This window comes from Nannospalax galili, unplaced genomic scaffold (assembly GCF_000622305.1).
Source record: "Nannospalax galili isolate Female #2095 unplaced genomic scaffold, S.galili_v1.0 scaffold635, whole genome shotgun sequence".
Lineage (NCBI taxonomy): Eukaryota > Metazoa > Chordata > Mammalia > Rodentia > Spalacidae > Nannospalax > Nannospalax galili.
In genome coordinates this window covers 1,070,020-1,093,550 of record NW_008335836.1, presented here as the reverse complement: position 1 = coordinate 1,093,550, position 23,531 = coordinate 1,070,020, and the positions used below count along the sequence as shown (strand labels likewise).

General features: G+C 44.7%; 2 protein-coding genes across 5 annotated transcripts in view; both read left to right on the top strand.

The window, feature by feature from the left end:
- The window catches only part of LOC103732115 (olfactomedin-4-like), a 74,110-nt gene extending 54,605 nt beyond the window's left edge, over positions 1-19,505 (top strand). Inside the window, exons 2-7 of one of the 4 annotated variants that reach the window (XM_029562287.1) lie at positions 2,809-2,873; positions 13,604-13,756; positions 14,577-14,801; positions 14,989-15,154; positions 15,527-15,686; positions 17,975-19,505. In XM_029562287.1, the coding sequence (XP_029418147.1) occupies positions 2,838-2,873; positions 13,604-13,756; positions 14,577-14,801; positions 14,989-15,154; positions 15,527-15,686; positions 17,975-18,698 (1,464 nt within the window). In that variant the 5' untranslated portion in view covers positions 2,809-2,837 and the 3' untranslated portion in view covers positions 18,699-19,505. Of the gene's footprint in view, positions 1-2,808; positions 2,874-11,121; positions 11,191-12,400; positions 12,531-13,603; positions 13,757-14,576; positions 14,802-14,988; positions 15,155-15,526; positions 15,687-17,974 lie in introns of those variants that run through there. The other 3 variants (XM_008830625.2, XM_029562289.1, XM_029562288.1) reach the window with 3 other exon arrangements.
- Positions 19,506-20,855: 1,350 nt separating this feature from the next.
- On the top strand, positions 20,856-22,687 carry Ubqlnl (ubiquilin like). Its single transcript, XM_008830595.1, is given in 2 exon segments — positions 20,856-22,278; positions 22,281-22,687. Coding segments are annotated over 2 exon segments (1,830 nt in total).
- Positions 22,688-23,531: the final 844 nt, after the last annotated feature.

Here is a 23,531-nt window from a genome sequence, read left to right as displayed (position 1 = left end):
GACAACGTCATTCTAACTGGAGAAAAACTGAAGCACTCCATTAAAATTGGGAACCAGATAAGGCTTCCCACTATGCCTACTTGTTTTCAATGAAGTGCTTGAAACTATAGCTAGAGTAATCAGACAAGAGAAGGACATTAAAGAGATACCAATTGGAAAAGAAATCAAATTATCTTTATTTGCAGATGATATGATATTTTACATGAGCCCACCAAAATCCCATCAGAAAACTTCTAGAAATTGTCAACACCTTCTGCAAAGTGGCAGGATACAAAATCAATTTGCAAAAGTCACTACCTTTTCCATATACCAATAACAAATAATCAGAGAAGAAGATCAAGGAAACACTCCCATTCACAATAGCCTCAAAAATAAAATATCTAGGAAAACACCTAATTAAAGACACTAAAGGTATCTACAGTGAAAACTTTAAATCTTTGAAGAAAGAGATTGAGGAAGACATCAGGGGATGGAAAGACCTCCTGTGCTCATGAATTAGTAGAATTAATATTGTGGAAATGACCATCCTAGCAAAAGCAATTTATAGATTCAATGCAATCCCTTTTCTTTCTTATCACATGTATTCCATTAACCTCTTTGGAAAGAAAGAAGTCACAGGTGTGGGTAATAGAACATATGAGGCACGAAAGAAGAAGGAGAGCTATTCGGGCAAGACAGAGTCATCAGGAGGAGGGTGGGGGGATGGCAGAGAGGTGAAGGGAAGGAGGGAAGGAAAAGCAACAAAACAAAGTACATACGAAAAATTAATGATTAAACCCCATTACTTACTAATAAAAAGAAAACTATGGGAATTAAAGCAGTAGCTTAAGGCTTTCAGAGATAAATAGATAATAAACCAGAGCAATATGTAGAACAAAAACAACAGCAGCAGCAGCAAAAGTGAACAAGCAGGCAAACAACTGGGGCAAGGAAGAGCAGATTCTGTGACCTGTGTCATTCAAGCCTCATTCTCAGAAGAGCAAATAGAAACCTACCACCTTAAAGTCACTATCTGAGGCACACAGGAAGTTACTAAGTTGAGCTAGAATAAAATATTTAACCCCCAGTTCAGTGACAATCCCACTGAGTCCAGAGTTGTTTGTAAATCAGACCGAAAGATGGGAAAGTATTTAGGACAATCGGAGTCCGTTTTTACTATTGCTGTCAACTCTAGCTGTCTAATTTTTTTATTTTATTTTTACTTTGTGTGTGTGTGTGTGTGTGTGTGTGTGTGTGTGTGTGTGTCTGCTTCTCTGTGCGTGCACCATGTGCATATGTAGGTACCCAGAGAGGCCAGAAGAAGATGTCAGATCCTTTGGAACTGGAGCTAGAGGCAGCTGTGAGCCTCCTCATGAGTGCTGGGAACTATACCTGGCTCCTCTGGAAGAACAGCGAGTGCTCTTAACAGCTGAGCCATCTTTCCAGCCCCTCGAGCTGTCTTTTCAAAATTTAAATTTTATAGTAACCATGTCATTAATTTAAATTAAGAAATAATTAGATGTACAGTATAATGTTGTTATACATATATATTGTTGAATGATCAAATCAGTCTATCAGTCTAATTAACAGATCTATCATTTCATTTATTTATTTGAAGTTAGGAATACTTTAAAATCTACTCCGTAACAGCAATTTTGAATGCATCGTTATCACATTCCAATGCCATCACCACGAGAGTACCAGAACTTATTTCTCCTGTCCAACTCTGTGTCCTTTACAAATATCTTCCCCCTTTTGCTGCTTCTTTCCTCTCTACTTTCTGGTTATCCACCACCATGCTGCACTTCTATTGGAATTCTAGTGATCTTAAATTGAGCTTTCTTATACTCTAAGAGGGATTTTCTTTCTGTATTAGGTTGCTGAAAGTTGTCACAACTATGAGAAGATTTTCTGCCATTTTAATTTTTTACTGGTAATTTTCATCATGCCGAGAACACGGATTAGCCAAGAACTGATATTTTTAAGTAGTTACTGAGGATTCAATAAATAGGTTGGGATAACTTGAGAGTGCATACTCTATTCATCTTGGTAGGAACCCAAACCCAAGATTATTCACAGACACGCATGAATGGCTCCCATGAAAGACTAATGGAGTTAAAAAGCAAAACAAAAGAGAAGGGACCATTGTGTGAACTGTCTTGTCCTCCTCTCTTCCGTCTCTGGTTCAGAGTTCTGCTATTATTTTTCTACCCTCCTTCCTGAGACAACTTATATTTATAATTCTATATGACATCCTTGTTGGTAACCCTATATGAAACTCGGTTTTGTATGCATGATCTTTCTAATAATGGGAATGTTTGCTTTCTTCCTCATAGGGTCAATACTAAGGGAAGGTGTATGAATGTGCTTTGCAGGTGGTGAAGTGCATTAGCCGCTCTGTCATCATCTTTACTGTCGCCCTCACTTAAGGTCCATCATGTTGAAAGCTGAGCTCATATTTTTTTTTCATTTTAAATCCCCCTTCTTCTTTGCTCTTCATAAAATGACAAAACAGGTTAGGCCCAGTTTCTCTTTCCCTAAGTTCAGATTTACAGCCATAACTGTCCATGGCACTTTCTGCTGTGAGGTTTTAAATTTTCTGTTATAGTCAGACTGTGAATGAAATTACATGTTCTGATTTGTACCAAAGAATGATAATTATACAAAGTCAGCAGGTGAATTTCTCACACCTGGATGATCTCATCCTCTGGATTTTCTCTTTGTGCGTATTTCTCATCTGCAGACTTCTATTGCTTATGTGTCTCATCATTGTGACAAAATACCCTGACAAAAGCAGTTTAAGTGATGAGAGCTTTATCTTCTTCACAGATGGTACGGCCTACCATGACAGGCAAGGCATGGCGACTGGAGCAGCTTGGATCACTGCTGAGGAGGTTGCAGCTTAGTTTGTTCACATCTTTTATACTTTGAAAAATATGTTTTACGTTGGTGACAGGTGCCTTTTTACCCACGGAGCCATCTCACTGGCCCCTTTTCACATTTTGATGGCTCTCGATGCAGAAAATGATACTAGAAGCAGAGTCAGAGCATGACCCCCCAAATTTTCTTTGTCTATTGCAAGGATTTAAAGGCTGGGTTCCTCACTGAGAAGCTCAGGAACCGTCATTGCCTTTGCACAGTGGGCTTGTTGTTTATGTTCCCTAACTACATTGCACCAACTACTCCCAAAGACCCTTGGTTACAACATACATATACAAATCACACTCACCCCCACCCACCCACTCAATAAGGAAAAGCCCCAACATGAGAGGGGATTATTTTCGTATTCTAGAATGGTCAAAATATATGTATAAATTTTCGATGCTGTTTGCTAATGTATGAATTTGTCCTGTAAATGTATACACAAAATTTCATTACAGCTGCTGGGGACTAAAACCAAGCGTGAACCTGGATCTCTGTGGTGAGACACTGGGAGTCATTAAGTTATTTGAAATAAGAAGTTTTACATTTTGCGGGGGAAAGGAAGTATTGGGAGACGATAATGTCTATTACTGGACTATAGGAACCCGCCACATATTTCTAGCTGGCATCTTAGACAGGAAGAGGTTTATTTATTTATTTATTTGTTTATTTATTTATTTTTCATTTATATTTATTTTTAGCTCTTCTTGCCAAGTCAAACAAACTTTTGTAATGCTGTTCTAGGTCAGCTGAGCTCAAGGCACTTGTCAGATGTTTTATACATGTTACCTTAGTCTACGCAGTCACTGGATGGGGGAGGTATACAATCCTCATTACACTGAGAAAGCATTAAGCTCAGAAGAGTTAAAGAGAGCACTCAAGGCTACACAACAGCGAAGCTTTAGTTAAAAGTCTGGGCTGTTTCCATCAAAGTGCTTCATCACTTTATAGAGCTAAGCGGAATAATAGCTGCAAGTGTCCAGATGGCAGTGACTTTGCTATCTGTGGACAGTGAAGATAGTATTCACCTGACTACTGTTGCCTTATCTAGTGGATCTTCAGGGACCTCTCTGCTCATTCTCCATCTCTCCCAAGCCAGGCCCGTAAGCCCAAGGCCCAGGAAAGTCCTCAGAGATAGCTGCGAATCTCTGCTAATTCCTCAGTAATACCACACAGCTGAGACTTCAAGCCGTCAGGGGCCCAGCATTCACGGCCCCTGAGATGTGCATAGCAGAAGCCCATAAATCCTATTCTCTGGCTACAGCTTTCTCTCAGCCTGCCATGGCAGTATCTTTGAAGTCTCTGAGATCCCAGGAACACTGACAGCTGAATGAGACTGCGGAAGCAAGGGCTGAGGCAGGACTGGGTGGATAGAGATGGGCTATCTTTTTCTCATCTTTAATCCCACCTCGGCACAAAGGTGAGAAGCCCCTGTCCCACCAGCAGTAGCAATTCTTCAGTCAAGGTCAAGTCCAGTCTGTGGACTTCTGTAGAAACGTCTCCCCTTACAACTTCCCCCTAGGTCTCGTCCACGTATGTAGCTCAACACTGAAGGTCAGAACTAGTGAAATGGGTTGTTCAGAATTTCCTTTCCCCTTTTCCCAGAACAGGAGGAGACCAGCTTGAATAAGGCTCTACTGCTGTGCTGCCCTGGATGTGTTCCTTAGCCTTTCTGACTTTAATTTTCTGCTATACAGAGGAATAGGAAGTAAGGAAGGGGCAGAGTGCCCTCCCATATTTGAGAATTCCACACCAAGTGTTCCACTTATCTCTGACTCACTGTTTTGGGTCAGAGTAGTGAGGATCGGTAGTGTGCCAGGATAACCTTGGAAACAGCCTAATTCAACAGGTTCGACTGGCAAAGGAAGTCCTTTCTTTGATCTAATCTGATCTAATAAAAAACCTTCACCCTTCCGTTGAGTCAATTAAAAAAATAATCTCAGCACCTTCTGCTGCCCCAAATCTTTCTTCAGCTCCCAACTCATGGTTTGTGTTTTATATTTAAGACAGATGAAAGTATGATCCACATTGTGAAACTGAGAACCAAGAGCGCAGTGGAAAGGGTCACAGAAGGACTGATTCAAAGAGTAAGGAAAGATGACAGCAGGAGCAGCAATGTTTAGTGTGTGCTGAATATTTACTATGGTGCAGGCACTGTTGAGTCTCACATAATTCTTCTTTTTTTTTTATGTTTTCTTGCACTGCTGGGGCTTGAATCTAGAACCTTCTGTAAGCAAGACAAGTGCTCTACCACTGAGCTACGCCTGCAGTCATACATCCCCTTTTATGTGGCAATACTAGAATTTGAAAGTAGAAAATCTGGCTTCAGAGCCCACTCTGAGTTGTACCATTGCTCTGAAATGAGAATGAAGAGGAGGAGCAAGAAAAATGTAAACACGCAGTTTCCATCCTACCCGTGTCTTCCAAAGTCAGGTGGTGAACCACATTTGGGTTAAATCATGCTTCCAAACTCACTGATTCTCCTAAAATCATACAGAAAAAGAGACAAAACACAGGCTGTATAAATTTATTTCTTGAACCTTTCTCCTATGCCTCATTTCCTCCTGGTGTATCTGGCTGCACTTAATACATGCCGTAGTGTTCTGTTGTGACTGGATAGCTGACCTTGTCCTTCAAGTGTCTTAGGCAGGAATTGGTGTATGTGTCACCTGGAGTGCAGAGGCTCCGAGGACCCACAGTTACCCTGAGGACAAACAACAGGAAAGCTGGGGGAGAGATGGTGACCTCCCTGTAAGCTCTGGAGGTAGCAGAGGGTGGGGACAAGTCTTAGTTTCCAGGTGGCTCATGCATTAGTACTGTCCCAAGGACTGACGTTGGTAGAAAGGAGCTCATGTGTAAATGGAGTCGGAGCAGAAGCACCCTTACAGCAGAAGGGAAACCCAGAGTCACACAGAGATTTAGAATCTGTCAGAGTGGGACAGGCAGCTTCGGTAAAGAAAGAAACTGCTATCCTGAGAGGAAGGAAGCCAAGGATAGGAGGTGGGGGTGGGGAAAAGAACAGACCTGGCCTGGATCTAGAGGATTTTGTGTGTGGCCTCAGGTCTATGTGACCATATCCTTTTCTACATTGGTTTCCTGACCGTAGAAAGCAGCACGAGACAGTGTAAATGGCCTCAAGTGATACAGCGGAACAATACACCACAGCCCACAGTCAGCCCTGTCCTACAAGCACAGGGAGACTAGATGCCCACCCTTTCCTCCTCCTTCTGTGCGCTGCTTGCTGAACTGGAACTTGCTGAGGAAAGAGAAGCTGGTGAGGCCTGCGTGTGGGGTGAGGAGTCTGGGAATTCAGAGAACAGAGCAGGGAGACAGAGGATGAGAAGGACACAGAGATGCTTGCAGAAACCCAGACACAGGGCAGAGGTGAGGCTGGAGGGAGCATAGAGGGTTCTTAGTCCCCATTCACTTAGTGTATGGGGGTACAAAGAAGGAAATGTGTGCTATGGTTCTGAAGGGTCTAGAGTAGTTGTCCCTGGACTGTTTCCAAGAGGAAGTGTGCTTGTAGATCCCTTGCTTTGAGTACATGACTTTGTTAAGAGGCCCTTGCCTGGGTACTAATTGTACTTGCCCTGTGGTTTGGGGACAAACATTGCCAGATACTGAGGGAATTCTTATCTTCCATTCTTTGTAGCCTGTTATGTGGTAAGCGGGGCCTCAGCAGGATGTTCTCAGGGGTCCAGTGGAGTCCATGGGGCCCGGAGGTGAGGGGATGGGATGGGCCTGGATGACTTGGCAAAACGTCACCTTTCAGAAAGGAAGCTTTGGTTCCTAAACTAATAAGACTCTCGTGGGAATGTCAAGTGTGCGCTTTAACTTGTCTCCACTCTGTGGGAGTCAGGGTGTGGGGATGTGAGTGAAGCAGTGTTGTGAACAGGGCCACGTGGGGAGCTCGCCAGCTGCACGGGGTTGAGGGCCTTCTGCTCTGCTCACCTGCCCCAGGTTCCTCAGTCTGCAGGGCCAGACCAGGTTAGAATACCAGGTTCTACTCAGGAAACTGAATGACAAAAACTGTGGTCTTTAGGTAGAGAATAAAAAATCTACCCTCTTTTATACCCTTCCACCAGGCTGGAGAGTGTGTGTGTGTGTGTGTGTGTGTGTGTGTGTGTGTGTGTGTGTGGGTGTGTGTGTGTGTGTGGGTGTGTGTGTGTGTGTGGGTGTGTGTGTGTGTGTGGGTGTGTGTGTGTGTGTGGGTGTGTGTGTGTGTGTGGGTGTGTGTGTGTGTGTGGGTGTGTGTGTGTGTGTGTGTGTGTGTGTGTGTGTGTGTGTGTTGTGTTTTGGTGTTTGAGGTGGTCTAGACTGCCCTGGAGACCATAAGCCTCCTCAGTGCTTGGATTATAGATGTGCACTGCCATGCCTGGCTCAGGTCTATCCACTTAAACAGAGGTAAGTGAAAAATGCCTTCCTTTCAGCATTCAGCATCTTAACCTGGTGGCCAGCTGCAGTCACTAAAGCACCCAATCCTTTCCACTGCCAGCCAGGGTAGATGATCTATGTCCTTCCTGGCCATCAGATTATCCCAACCAGATTCCACAGAGTCCATAGTATCTTTTCAAGGACAAAACCCCCAAAACCAACCAAACCAACCAACCAAACAAACAAAAAACAGGAAAGAGGAGTCAGAAAGTTGGGTTCGAGGATAGACGTCAATACTGATCAAAGAATTAAATTCTACAAATCGTGTGTCTAGAGCTGTGGTGGCTCTAAGCAGAGGGACAGGAAGCTGTAAAATGTATTGAACTGACTGGGAGGAATGGAGTTTTGGAGAGTGGCTCTGAACTTTATGTGCTCTCTGAAATAGATCATGAAACAGGAGTTATTTCTGAGCATCTGCTAGTAAATGGCTTGGAAGAGATTTCTCCCTTGTTTCCTTGCATCTCTCCTGGAATGGAAGAAGACAGAGTCTGTCTACCACTGAGAGAGTTGGTGGGCTGGTGCAGGAGCATTGCACCAAGGGAGAGGAATGTCAAAAGAGCATAGTGTTTAGTCTGATGAGTTTTGACTCAAACCTTAGCTTGTTCTGCTTACCAGTTATGTGATCAGGAGTCTAGTTAACCACGTTGATGTCAAATTCCTTGATCCATCATGGAGAAATGTTAACAAACCCACAAGATGTTTAGCAAATCCATTGCTCAGTACAACAGTGCCTGAATTGGTTCTTGGAATACGCCACTCACTTAACTCTTGATTTCCACCCTTATGTCACTGAAATCTCTGTAGAGCTACAGCCACCTCTCACAGGTCCCTTTATGTCCTGCAGAGCCAGAGCCAGCGGAAGCAGAAGATGAAGCTGGATCCTGTACTGCCTGCCCCCAATCAGACTGTGCTGTCTGGGCCTGGGCCCTTTGTCCTGCTGGGTGTGCCAGGGTTGGAGGCCCTGCATGCCTGGCTTTCTGTGCCTGTGTGCCTGCTGTATCTGGCAGCTTTGGTAGGGAATATCCTTCTCCTAGGACTGGTGGCAGTTGACAAAACACTTCGAGCTCCCATGTATCAGCTTCTCTGCCTTCTGGCAGCTGCTGACTTGATTCTGTCCACATCCACAGTGCCTAAAGCTCTAGCTGTGCTCTGGGGCTTGTCCAGTGAGATCTCCTTTGGAGGCTGTCTAGCTCAGCTCTTTGTTGCCCACGTGGCCTTTATTGCTGAGTCCTCTGTGCTGCTAGCCATGGCCGTGGACCGCTATGTGGCCATTTGCCAGCCTTTGCGCTATGGGGCTTTGCTGAGCCAGCGTGTGGTGGGTATAGTGGCTGTAGCGGCTGTGGCACGCGGTGCCTGTGTCATGGCACCCCCTGTGGCCCTGCTCCAGAGACTCCCTTACTGTGGGCAGCGGGCCCTGCCTCATACCTACTGTGAGCACATGGGTGTGGCTCGACTGGCGTGTGGTGACACACGTCCCAACATCTGGTATGGACTGGCCACCACGCTGCTCTCCCCCGGCCTGGACCTGGGGCTCATAGGTGCTTCCTATACGCTCATTCTCCGTGCTGTCTGCCGCCTGCCATCCCATGGTGCCCGTTACAAGGCGCTGGGCACCTGTGGGGCCCATGCGGGTGTCATCTTTCTCTTCTATACGCCTGCCCTCTTCTCCTTCCTGGCTCACCGTTTTGGCCGCCACACAGTACCCAGCCACATTCACATCCTACTGGCTAACCTCTATGTGGTGGTTCCCCCAGCCCTCAATCCTGTGGTCTATGGAGTTCGCACCCAGCAGATCACTCAGAGGCTGAGGCACTTGCTTCGAAGACTGAGAAAGGTGGGCGCCGAGAGGGCTTCCCCGCAGGAATGAATATCCCATTTTGTCTAGCTTGTGTCTGCAGATGATCAACTCATGCTACAATGCAGGCTTTGTCTGGGTGAAGTCCACACCAAAGTATTGATAATATCTGCCTCTAGGTGGCACCATGACCACATTACATATTTCAATCACATAGTCAGGCAGTGTACACAAAACTGATCTCTCCCTGCCTGGCTGGACTTGCACAGCCTACTCCCATGAGCTCCTTACAGCTCAGTATTGGACAAACTATGGACAAACCACACAAACACAGAAGATGTTGAATTCCAGTGACACCCAGGACACATTCTGAGACTAAGATCTTTCTCCATCACTCTACCCAGACAGAGCCAGAATGATTCAAGGTAGCTACCATGTCTGGCATTAGTACCATCTCTGGCACTAAGTAGAAACTCCATGTTTGCTGAAGGGATGAAGACAGGAGGGACTGGGGAGACAGTAGTTTGAATAAAAGAACACAGCTCCGGCAGCTGACATGGTTTCTGATCTGGGTGATTACCTAAAGCTTTGGAATCATGGGGAGGGGATAGTACTGCGGCTGCCTCTTTAAGCTGTTTCCTATCACATTAGATTTTTGAGGGCATTCCTTTCTCTTCAGCTTGCGTCATTGGCTAGATATAAAGTTGCTAAAATATGGGATGTTGATTACAGCATCTGTTGTGATGCTTCATGCTTTCTCTGTTCTCCTGTGCCTGGCCTGCCTTCCATCCCTCCTTCCATAAAACAACCACAGTTCTAGTGACACCCACCTGGACATTGATTCTGATGGATTCTTATTCTTATTCAGTTTTGCAAGCAACTCCCATGATAACTAGAGGTAATCTTCTTGACCTCCATGTTTCTCTGGACCCCATGGTCACAGAAAGGCCAAGCTACAGGACTGGATGGAGTAATCTGAGGGTCTTGGTGCTAAGCAGCCACACTATTTGAAGTTGGGGGCATTGTGAGAAGTAGGGAAGCAAAAGCAGGCACAGTTGGTAGAGTTAGGGATACCAGGTTTCCCCATAAAAATAAAGTGATACACTCTTCAGGAAATGTTACTGTTTCCCGGAAAAAATGACATCTCCCAGGCATGTGGATACATGGGAGACTCCACACTCCTTGGAAATACACAAATGAGATGCTGGAGGAGAAAAGGTTTAGGGTGGGCCGTACTGAAAGCCCTGAGCTGAGATTGCTTGTCCAGGACTCAGGAATCAAACTCTTCTTTCTCTGTAGATATATCCACTTGTGGAACCAGAGAACTCGAGGCTTGATAGCCTCCCATGGATGATTGTAGGGAGGCTTTCTTAGATGACAGGCAGCAGAGGCTGCGGATGTCCAAAGTACGGAATTAGGAGAGCATTTGGAGGTGGAGTGGAATGAAAAAGTTTAGAGTACCCAGGATAGTGGAGGAGTTAAATTTCTAGGGACAAGGGAGTGTCAGAGTGCAGCGCTGCCTAAGCAACCCCCCAAGGGACACACTTTGGCCCTCATCCAAGGGCCATCTGTTTAAGTAAATGGATCCTGTCCTTAGATTGAGAAGGTTAGGTTGCATTTCCTTCTAGAGCCTTCTTTCCATGAAAGTTGAGGGAAAGACCATAATCCCCTTTGAAAAGGACCCATTCGAAGGCTCCCACAGATATCTCAGGTTTTCTCTAATCTATTTGAACAGGAGGGCCTGGCAGGGTGAGGACAGCTTGGGGATGGATGAGGGTGACTCTGCTTTTGTAGAGGAAACGGACTTCCACTCATGTTTAAAGGTGTCACTTTGTTATAATCCTCTTCCCCATACTTTAAAACTCTCCCCACATCTCAATCCTTTAGATGTTGAAATCTGTGTCCCCCCCTACTGAGACTATTCATTTGCTCTGGAGATAAAAGCCCAGGGGAGCCATAGCGATTTACCTAATTCCTGCTGTGGGACCAAGATGCAGCCTGTCCCAGCTCTTCTAACCTTTCTACTGCTGCTGCCCTTGGTGCTCCATGGACAGCCTCAGGTACTGGCAGAGGGCAAAGGGATCAGGCAGGAGAGATGATTCTGTGATTTGGGATGGCCTCACTCTCCATTATGATTCTGTTCAAGAACTCCCAGGTCCTTGGCAAGACTTAGAGTAGAGAGAACTAGAGGATGAGACACAATTTGCTCTGATTTTCCTTTGAGTAGCATGAGCATAGGATGAAAGGGAGGGGGGAAAGAGAGAAAGAAAGAGAGGGGGGAGATAACAGATGTGAGAACTCTGGTCTGTAAACTTTGTTATTATGAGTTTTTATTTTATGTACCTTCCTCCTATGATGAGGATACTGGTGCCAAGGGTGACTGGCTTAGAAATCACACCTTTTTACTTCAGTTTCTGCCCAAATCTAAACTATTGGGAGTGAGTTTCAGGCTGAAGACATAGCTAGAATAAGCTATGGGTGTCAGGGCTCAGAAAGGGCAGAAAGATTTTAAGAGCCAGGAGTGGTACATGATCATAAAGAAGCTTCTGGGAACTTTCTCTTATGAACTTACAGCAATGGTGACAGCATGCACAAGACCCATGCAAACTCAATCAGACAAAAAGTCAGCATAGAACTGGGCAACAGCAGGCCCTAACCTTAGCCAAGGAGCTATTGGTAGTTGATCACTGCTGGGTAAGGGAGAGTTGATCTTCTTTAAGGGAATGACAGTAGATAGGCTGAACAGGCTGCAGTGGATGAACTGCAAGGGACATCTGTGTACATGAACTTGACTCAATAGTCTTTAACAGATATAATAAAATGCATGAAAATCTGTGGGTGGGCTATGGGGGGGTGCAGGTAGGGGAGGGGCCTAAATGTGATTAAGATGTAATGCCCCCAAACTCAATAAAAACGTACATTGAAAACAAAATCTATGAAGTAGGGTGTAGGATGAAGCATCTTAGAAAAATGCAGAGGCTGTATGCCTAATTCTTGATGATTCTGTAAGGAAACCCCAGCTGGTACCACAGGCCTAATTTAAAAATTGGGAAGGAATTTTCAATCTAATGCTGACTCATCCAGCTTCAGAATGGAAGTGGAGAAAAAAGAATTATGATACAGGAAGAGAGGTGTTATTTTAAGCACTTTACCAATATTATCTGTCTATCTACCTACCTGTCCATTCATCCATCCACCCATCCATCCATCCATCCATCCATCCATCCATCCACTGACGTACCTATCTATTCCTCCCATCTTAGGGTAAAATAATGTAGTAAACATTATAATTTCCATCAATGGACACCTGAAAGTAGTGGGAAACAGAGCAATTGCATATACAATATGAAGAGGAAATTAGAAAATACAGCCATAGAATCAATGGATTTGAACTGCGAGGGTAAGATGACTCCAACTTCACAGCTCTTAGCTCTAGAGCCTTCCACTTGCTCTGTGTAAGGTAAAGGAGCTCCCTTGTACTCTTACCTTCTTTGCCAGTGCTGCTGACCCTTCCCATCATAGATTAGAGCTGTGCAGCTGACTTACGTGTAAGAGTACAGGGTCTGGAAAAAAAAAAAAAAACACATGAAACTCTGGGGAAGCTTGCAGTCTTGTAACTTATTAATCATGTGACTGTAAGGTTGCTTCAGTCTTAGACCCTCATGCTTTTGAGCTCTGATACATAGGTCACCTCTCACCTCATGCCATGTCCTTATACATGTTAGCTTCAAGTCAGACTGATGGTGCTGTTTCAGTGGATTCCCTTGATGGTTAGGAATTCTCTGTACCTTCTTTCTTTAGGACAGAGTGAGTCTGTGGGAATTTGCCAAATCCCAAGTGTAGGGTCATTGTAGAGAACTGAAGTTCCTTAAGCCTGTCCCCAGATCTTTTCTGTAGACCAGTTTTGCTTTTCCCCATAGATTCTTTTTTAAAATATGTATTTATTATTTTTATTTTATTTCATGGGCATTGCCTGCATGTGTATAAATGCACCTGTGTTGGTACAATACCCAGGGAGGTCAGAAGAGCACGTCAGATCCTCTGGAATTGGAGTTATGGATGGTTGTTAGCTGCCATGTGGGTGCTGGGATTTGAACCTCGGTCCTCTGCAAGAGCAGTCAGTGCTCTTCGCCACTGAGCTGCCTCTCCAGCCCCTCTCCCATAGATTCTTAAGGAGAAGTTGGCATTCTGCTATGTGGAATGTAGCTATATGCAGTGAGTGTACAAAGGGTGAGGGTGACTCAAATAATACAAGCTAGAAGGGGACTGAAGCTTCAAAGCTAGAAAGTTAAAACTGACTTACACTCCCTACAGGGATCCGCAGACAGTCAGTAAAGATCCTCATATGCAAAGTGCACTGTTCTCCAGCACTCCAGACCAGAGCCGGCCTCTTGTACCTCACATTTGTGAATAGCATATGGAGGTCCGACATACTTCATTACACTGAGTGTACCCGTGGCCTTGCTTTTGCAGCTGGTGAGAAGTGAACTAAGCTCAGTGGATGAGAGCGGCACATTGCAATGTGTGGTTCACCTGCCCAACAACTCCATCTTCCTGCAGCAGCTGGATCGGCTGCAGACTACAGTGCAGGAGCTCATTGGCAAGTATGAACAAGAGCTGTCCAGGGTGAGTGCTGCAGCTTTGGGCTGGGTTGGGGCTGGGAAGTGTGTAAACACTTCATCCATTGGATTCAGCCTAGAAGTAAGCACACGACCCATGCAAACTCTGTCTTTGAGGTCAGTCCTTAGGATCAAAGGGAAATTAGACACTGCTCTTTGGCTCTCCAATAGCAGTAACAGTAAAGAAAAGCTGTGGATGCTTAGAAGTGCTTCTTACATCAATGGGTAAACTAGGAGATATGGATCAATTGAGAAACAAGCAGAGGAAAATATAGGCACACACAGACACTAATCAAAGGCTTGGCAGTGAGTGGGAAGGATGCAGGAACAAGTTCTTTGGGTCAAAGAAGTGAAAGGGAAACACTGTTTGGAAGGGCTTCGAGGCTAGGCTGGAGAGCCTGGCACTGAGCCTATAATAAAGGCAAGTGAGCAGAAGTATCACATCCACAGTGTGACATCATCAGTTGTTCAGTGAACCACGACTTGTCGAGCTCCTGGGGAAATTTGATTAGATGCAGACAGATTAGAAGTTGGGATTCTGTCTGTTGATTCTCACTCATCTAACTAGTCTTGAGAGTGGGTTTTAAATGCTCTATGAATGGTGTGGGTGGAAACTTTTTCCTTCAAAAAAAGGACATAAATGTCTTCAGTTGTGAAATGGGGATAATACAGCTGAATAACTCATGCACTGTTAAATATGCGAGATGATAGACATGAGGTGCTTTCTAAGATTGCAAGTTGTGTGGCTTCAGGGGGATGCGAATAGATGGGGGGTTGTAGGGTCCTTGACATTTGGAAGAACTGTTTGCCCATCCTCCCATGCTCAGGCCAAGGAGTTTGCACATGCTCCTGAAGATCAAGACAGTCAGGCCCTGGAAATGAACCGTATGCAGGAGTCCAGGAATCCTGGTGTCATTTCATCTCCTTATGACCACCCGGCCTTCAACCTGCTTCGCTTGGAACTGGAAGGAGCACAGGAGCTGGCGGCCCAGCTTAAGGCCGAGGGAGGCAACAACGGAGCTGCCGACCTCCTCCATCAACTCCAGAGCCAGGTCGGCTCATACATGAAAGAGCCCCGCTTCCTCTCCTCTTGTAGCCGCCTGTCTTATATAACCTTGTGTATTTGACAGTTTCCAAAACTACTTTCTGGAGAAGATCCTGAACTGAGAAACAAGACAGTCTGAGTTCAGTTGTGGGGAACACTCTGTGACCCATGTCCTTGGAATCTCATTTCCTCAGGTGACTAATGCCAGCCTCACCTTGAAGCTTCTGGCTGACTCTAACCATCGAAGCTTCCGTGCTCTCCGACAGGAAGTAGAAGTCCTTGAGGGCCGACTCAGTGAGTGCGAGAGGGAAAAGGAGCAGGAACAGTCCTCCAGAGACCCTGGTCTGCCCCTGGCCCCTGGTGAGTTCACAGCCTGAATTTCCCAGGATCTTGTTTTCCTAGTAACTGGGTTGAATGTAGGACTGGCGTAATAGATTCAGGTGCTAAGGGGAGGCCAATAGAGTTCTTGATGAAGAATAAATCTTCAACTTCCTTGCTTATACCAAGATTGGTATACTCTCCACATGGACATAACTATATATGCAATCATATGAGTATCCCATAGGCACACACATTCATCTCAATTCATACAAAGTCAGCCTGTTTTCTGCTTGATATGTACGTGCACGGGCATGCTCTCAATTGTATATGTGCTTATTAAACTCCATACTCTGCTTTTAGTAGGTCAAGTGCTTTGCATCTAGCTCGTATCTTGCCTGCTCTCCACTGTAGGTTCTTGTGCCCATGAAGGCCTGCAGAAAGTGGGCAGACCCCTCGTGCTGAAGCTAAACTGGAGGGGCTTCTCGCATAAGGCAGGTGCCTGGGGCCGAGACTCAGCACCTGATCCAGCTTCTTCCCTTTACTGGGTGGCCCCTCTACGTGTGGATGGCAGGTGAGTCCCAGAGGGGAAAAAATGTGTACCCAGGATCATTCCATATGATCCTTAAATTGGCTCCAGCAGGGTTCTTAGTAGCCCCAGCACAGATTCTTATCTTCGTTTTATGTATGCTCCTGGGACATAGACCTGGCAGATCATCTCTTAATACCTCCCATAAGACACACATGGCCTAGATTATCCTGAAAAAATTTTAAAATACTTGATTAATTTAATATTACTAATTTTTTAATGTGTATGTATATTGCCTGCATGTGTAAGTGCACCTGTATCATGCAATGCCTGTGGAGGTCAGAAGATGGCATCAGATCCCCCTGGAACTGGATTTATGGATGGTTGCTAGCCACCATGTGGGTATTGGGAATGGAACCTGGGTCTTTTGCAAGAGCAGTCAGTGCTCTTATCTACTGAGGCATCTCTCCAGCCCCTACCCTAAAAAAATTTAAACTTATCATGAGCCAAGGATGGCTGTCTGGAGTCATCCTAACTCAAGGCAAACACTTACATATTTTGGCTTTAGCGTCCTACCTTCTTGTTTAGAAGTTTAGAGAACTACTCCAGCCAACCTTAAGGCCTGCAGTAGGATTCTTATTACTGCTAGTTATTGCTAAGTGGCATTAGATCATGGATGCATTCTTAGCCATCCATAAAATTAGGATAAATATATAAGAAAACTGCATGAAATTGAACTACATTGAAAAGCAAGGGATAAGTAGGTGCTGACAAATATTTGTTAGCTATATTAATAGCTAGGTGAGTTAATAAGCAGAAGAATGGGTCCTTCAGTAGATCAGCCCGGCTAAGAAGGAAGGCTCAGCTCGTGGTGGTTAAAGTCAGTACATGTGGAAGTGTGGGGTGTGTGGGATGGACCTAACTGTGTAGAAAGGTCACAGGAGGGAGAGATTAATGTGGATAGAACCAGTCATTAAAAAGCCCCACTTGAAAGTTATCTGAAAAAGAATAGCAATAGTCAAAATAATGCTTCCCAACTCTGCTAAACACTTTGTAGCCATAAAATGCATCAGTACGCCTTTACTCTGAATGCTGACAAGATCCTAACTGGTAATCTAGAATATACTGCCCAGTGTTAAGACATAAGAACACTTGTAATATAGGAATAATTTGACTTAACCTACCTGATTCTAGTTCTGAAACTGCATCCCATTCCAGAACACAGGCATCTCATGGGCAGGCTCAGGAGGTGTCCATAAAGGAGAACACCGCAGCTGGTTCTGTTGACTGATATTTATGATGCATATCATACTAAATCTATTCTTTGCATCATTTTGGTCAGTTCTTTCAATCAATGGAGTATATTGTTATTGACTCTTTTGTTATTCTTGTTAGATTCCACTTATAAGCCAAGTGACCTTGAGGAAAAGATCTAACTTTCTGTCATCTAAGCCCATAGTCACTGAGGGCAACACTCAACCTTTGCAGTGTTTTTAGTATAATTAAATGAAAAAAATACATTTACATGGGCTAGCAGGCACTGCAGCTGCTGTTAGTATTATTTCTGTGACTTGATTTTTATACAGTTGTCTTGACACAGTGTATAGTAAGTAGAAGATGGATTAAAAATTCCATCTGACTTCCAAGTCCTTGCTCTTAATTGGTATATGAGGCTGCCTAATTTTTATTTTTTGTGATAATTTCATATATGAGTACAATGTATTTTCATCATGTTTACCTCTCCCTCTCTGTCTCATCTCCAACTTCTCCTGTTTTCCCCACTCCCCCTTTCAAATTTGTGTCCTTTTCTTCTATACTTATATATGTAATTATATACTGCATATATACACGTGTGTATATATATACATACACACTATCGGGTCCAGTTAGTGCTACCTATATGTACGTGGATGTAAACTGACTACTTGGGGATGGACAAGCTGTCAGGGGGTTTGTTCCTGAAGAAAACTGACTCTCCCTCCAAACCACAGCTGTCCACTGCTTGTAGTTTTTCAACTAGGGGGTGAGGCCTTGTGAGCCCATCCCCCAGCCATGCTGGAATGTTGATTAGTGTTGTGCAGGTGACCATATTGTGCTGTCAAGGGTCCAACATCCCTGTCATGTGCAGAAGACACTATTTCTTAGCAGTCTTCCTAGCTCTCTAACTCTTTCAGTAGTTCTGTCCACCTCTTCTGTGATGTTCTCTGAGCCGTGGGTATAGGGGTTATGTTATAGATGTTCCTTTTGGGGATTAGAGGTTGCCATTTTTATAGTACTTCTCTACCCTGGTTATTGCTGTTCTAATAGTTTTAATGTGGGGGGGCTTGGCCTAGGTACTTTGACTTCTATCGGCTACATAAGTCCTATGATGACCTGGTGCTGCTGAAGCACTATGAACAGTGGAAGATGGGCTATGGTGATGGCAGTGGAAATACCGTGTACAGGAACTTCATGTACTTTAACTACTACGGTACAAACGACATGGCCAAGGTAGACCTTTCCTCCAACACCCTAGTACTGCAACGCCCATTGCCTGGTGCCACCTATAACAACCGCTTCTCCTATGCTGGTGTGCCTTGGACCGATATAGACTTTGCGGGTGATGAGAAGGGGCTGTGGGTGCTCTATGCCACAGAGGAAAGCAAGGGTAACCTGGTTGTGAGTCATCTCAATGATAGCACCCTAGAAGTTGAGCAAACCTGGCATACCAGCCAGTATAAACCAGCCCTGTCAGGAGCTTTCATGGCCTGTGGGGTGCTCTATGCCTTACGCTCACTGAGCACTCGCCAAGAGGAGATCTTTTATGCTTTTGATACCGCCACTGGGCAGGAGCACCACCTCAGCATCCTGTTGGATAAAATGCTGGAAACACTGCATGGCATTAATTACTGCCCCTGGGACCACAAGCTCTATGTCTACAATGATGGTTTCTTAGTAAATTATGACCTCACCTTCCTAACACTAAAGCCCAGGATGCCAACACCTCTCATCAAAAGGCCTTTTGGTGTTAGGGCTCCACCCAAATCTTTCAAGTCCAACAAGCCCTCTAAGCCCTGAAGATTCCAGGGCTGGCCAAGGTACTGATAGAAGGGTGTTCAGTCTTCCTCCCTTCTAGGAGGACAGCTCCCCTAATGACCACCCTCTTTAAGGATTTAAAAAAAGTGATTCTATTTTGTTTCTTTATATAATTAATAGCTAAATCAACATACTAAAGCATTGCTTGGAGGATTTAAGAGACAAAATACATGATTAACTAGAGAGAGGATGGGGTATAGCTGAGTGGTAGAACATGTGTTTAGCATGCCCTGGACCCTGGGTTCAATCCCTAGTATGGTAGGTAGGTAGAAAAACTATCACTGAATTCTTAGCACTAAACAATAATAAAAAAATTAGCTGGAGAAATGCTAATGATATCTTGTGTTTTATGTTTTGAAACTTATCAATGTAGTTTCTAGAATTCTTGGATGATGTGACTGTCAGTTCTCAGGGTCAAGAGTATCTGAGTCTGGTGCAGAAGAACCCCAGAAGCTGGCCTTTAGAGTGGGATACAAAAGTTCTCGCTCTCCCCTCAACCCTTGTAAAGGGTTTCTGCATAGAAAAGAGGTAGAATCTTAGTTTGAAGACATATTGCTCTCTGTCCTCAATCAATTTCAAGTTTGAATACAACTGAAAGAGGCAGTTAGGCCTGAGTGCTGCTCTAGGATGTTAACAACTAAATTAGCGAAGATGACAGCCACCAGATACAGATTGGGCTGGGGTTCCAGCCATTCTCAATAAAGACTTCTTGGTGTGATTGCAGAAAGTCTCCTAGCCAAACGTTTGTCATTTCTTTGTCCTTCTTCAATACACATGCGGGCTCAAACTATTTTGCAAGACTCCTTTCCATCTAGATAGGCATATAAGGATTCAGACCCTGAAGATGTCACAGTCACAAAATGTGCATAAAGTTTTATAATATGTATTCACAAGTATGTACCCGATAGACTGTGTGTACAATAATTCCATCTATAGTCACATAGGTATTTTAAGAAATCAATAATAATGTCAGTTTCCCAACAGGAAAATAAAATACTACCTCCAAAAATTCGTGCTCCCGAGAACCTGTTTTCACTTGCTGGAACCTGCTCCCTCAGGAAACACATCATCACCACTTTCACTCCCATCACTTGATAGGCATGTAAGTGCCCTTGGGTGTTCTGATAGAAAAGTAAGCAGTACAAGTAAACAGAGCAAAGACCTTGAAATAGATTCCTCCAAAAACTGTTATGACGGCATGTAGAAAAGACCAATCCACATGTAAATCATGAGAGCGACAAGTGTGTTGTAAGGAGCGGCTTGCTTACATTTTAGCTTGGAGTGTCCCTGTCAGGAGCCTCCCTGGCGAGTCCCACCTCTACTCCTTAAATAAGAAAAATAATTCGTTACCCACTACATGGGAACATTCTCATTTAAGTCTAGAATCCCACACTCTGGACTCCAAGGGAAAACATAGCCTTTCCTTTCACATAAGATCTTTGCTCTTGTGCCTTTTTCTTTTCTAACGCTCACCTTTTCCAGATCATCAACAAAATCAGTAAGCTCCTTCTTGTAATACAAACCCGGTTCTTACTCACAGGAATGTGGCTTTTTTTCAATGGCTTCATTAGAGTAAATATTTTATGCAGCAAGTCCAACATCCTTATGAGGGACCCACACAAAGTGCCTCTAAAACCTCATATTCTACATCTGTTTTATTATTATTATTTACCAGAAAATACTATCTTTAGTTTTAGAAAATTGTCCTGTTTTATTTTATAATGAAGACTTGGACTCTGCCCCCCACTACCAAATTTACTCTCCCTATCTCATCCAGACACACTGTGAGGCTTAAGTTGACATCACAATATCCCCTTTCTGGACAGATCACACCCTTGAGGGTGGAGCAGGAGGTAGGGCAGCTGTGAGGGGGTCATCACTATTTAGTCCACTCTGTGTCAAGAATGAATCAGTAGTCACGCCAGGCCTCAGCTGGGCCACATCTGGAGAACTGGGGTGAGGGTACGACATCACAAAAACACCGGCTCCAGTTCATTCATCACTTTTGGGCATCAAGGAAAACTAACCTGTGACTTGGGAACACAACACCTGCAACAAAGGCCAGAAGGACCATTTGCCTGCCCTCACCTCTCTGCCCTGCTTCTGCTTGCTCCCCATCTGCCCACCATAGTAAGGTCTATGCCTCATGTCATCCCTTAAACACCCAGGATGCTTCAGAACAAGCGTCCTGCTGGTGTGTATGCAGACGGGACTAGCTTTCCAAGTGTCAGCGTCATTCAAGTGATTGTGAAGACACCAGGCAACCAGGAAAACTTTATAGTATGTGCTGACACCTCAGTGAGGAAGTTCAAGGAGATGCTGTCTGCACACTTCCAATGCCAAATGGACCAACTAGTGCTGGTTTTCATGGGCCGCCTTCTCAAAGACCATGATACACTGAGCCAGAGGGAAATAGTAAATGGTGACACCATGCATGTGGTCATCAAATCCAAGCATGGCTCCAGATCCCTGGCTCACTCTTCTGGGAACCTGCTAACCAATGAGCCCTGCCCCCAGGACAGAAGCACCAAAGGAAACAGCAGTGGGATGTGCCAATCTGCAGGTGTGAGTCAAAACAGAGTGGAATCAGCCCTCCTTGTGGAGTCTGATGCACCCAAGGTGGGTATTCAAGACCCAGAATTGGACAGCCCAGAGAACATTGCACAGATGCTGGAGAATCTTTGTGTTCAGAGACTGCGATCCAATATAGATTTCATGCGACAGCTCATTGTGGAGCACCTGGACCTGCAACAACCAATACAGCAGAACCCAGAAATCTCCCAGCTCCTTGACAATTCTGAGATGCTGTGGCAGACTTTGGAGCTGGCTAGGCATCTTGCTATCATTCAAGAGATAATGCAGACCCAGAAGCCACAGAACCTTGAGCATCCACTTAACCGACAGCCGTACTTGGGCTTAGAGATGATTCCAAATGGGAACAATGCCCTGGGCCAGAGCTATGATAGTCTCAATGATCAAATGTTCGACACCCAAGATCTTTTGTATGGCAACCCTTCCACAGTTCTTCTGGTGGAACAAGTACTTGAGCAAGTTCAGCCTTCACCCCAATCTCCACCATCATGCCAGGAGCAATGGGACCAGCTGCCTACAGCCCAAGTCTTTTATGCCAGTTCTTGTGGTTTATCTCCAATCACCCCAACCAATATCACTCCCCAAAAGGCCAACAATACTTCTAGAGAAAATCTCGCCACGGTCAGCACCAAGGGCAAAAGCCATGTCTGTGCTGTCCAGCATCCAGCTGGGGTACCAGCCTTAACTAGCATAGAAGTTACCCAGGAGCTTCAGAAAGATGACAATACCACCATCTCTCTAGGTAGCTCTGACCAGTGGTCAGAGGAAGAGCCACAGGTGTTGGATGAGCAGACTAGCTCTCAGATCCCAGGAGACATGATCCAGTTGCTTAGGAACCACCCCCACATAGCAGCTCAGATACTGCTGCTCATGAGTATGCCCCAACAGAGTGAGTAGTGTAGATAGCAACTGCCCACATCCCTGCAGTCATCACAGCTTTCTGACCTGCTTTTATCCATAGCCAACCCTAAAAATCACAAGCAATATCACAGATTGAACATGGTTTGCAGCTATTGGCTGTAGAGGCTCCTATCCTTCTGCCTTGTATTGAACTTTACCTATGGGGTCTAGGTTGGCTCCCTGCCCCCAGCTGCAGCTACTCTGACACAATACCCTGGAATTGGAATGTGCCAGATATTGCTGAGCCTCAGTTGTCTGAGTACAGCCACAAATCTGGAACAGTGTTACAGAGATTACAGCCCCTCTCTGGAGACCCTTATCATCCTCTACCAACTCCTGATGTTCATTTCAGAAAACAGATGGAATCTCTCCAGGCCATGGGGTTTGTGAATGATCATGCCAATCTGCAAGCACTCATTGCTACTGATGGTGACACTAACGCTGCTGTTTACAAGCTCTGGAGATCCCAGGGACTCTAAACACCATACCTCCCTACCTGCTTTCCACCTGCTTGTTGACCAATTTGACCACCTCATCTGCTTTTTCCACATTTCCTGATGCTTCCAACCAGGAAAAGTCAGGGAACAGGAAAAATCAATCAATGTTTTCTTAGCTGAATACTAGATCATTGGTCATGGCTGTAAGTTCTGTCAATAAAATGGCTACACCTACTTTCCTTCATCTGAGATTTGGCTTTATTTCTTTTGTTTTTGAGACAGGGCCTTACTATTCAGTCCAAGCTGGCCTTGCACCACCTGTAACAATCCTCCTGCCTCGGCTTCCTAAATGCTAGGATTGCTTGCGTGCACTACCATGCCTGGCTTGATTTGTTTCTTTTGCAGAAAGGAAATGTGTTTAATGTCTCTCTTTTACCTACTATAGATACACGAACATGTTACATGCTTGTATGAATAGATATAATCATAGTTGCAAATAGAGCAATCAAGTATCTAAGAACAAACATGTGTAACTGAGATGTGTACACACACAGAGTACACACTGAGCAATGCATAAATAAACCCATATGTAGGGGAAGGTAGTCATAAAACAGAAAGGGAAACATCACACAGGCCCAGATATTCAGTCATGATGGCTGATATTTTGTCATATGTGATAGCTAAAAAGTAGCCATATGACGAATAGGGTTGATTAGGAGAAAGCAGAGTTTATTAGCAAAGGAACACATGGGACAGATTCCTTTCTGGGCAGGGAAACTGTCTGCCCGGGGTCATGAGCTGGGGTCTTTTTCAAAAAGGGAGGCTTCTGCTTCTTGCAGAAGGTGGGAAGATGTTTTTTTTTTTTTTTTTTTTAATTTGGGCACCT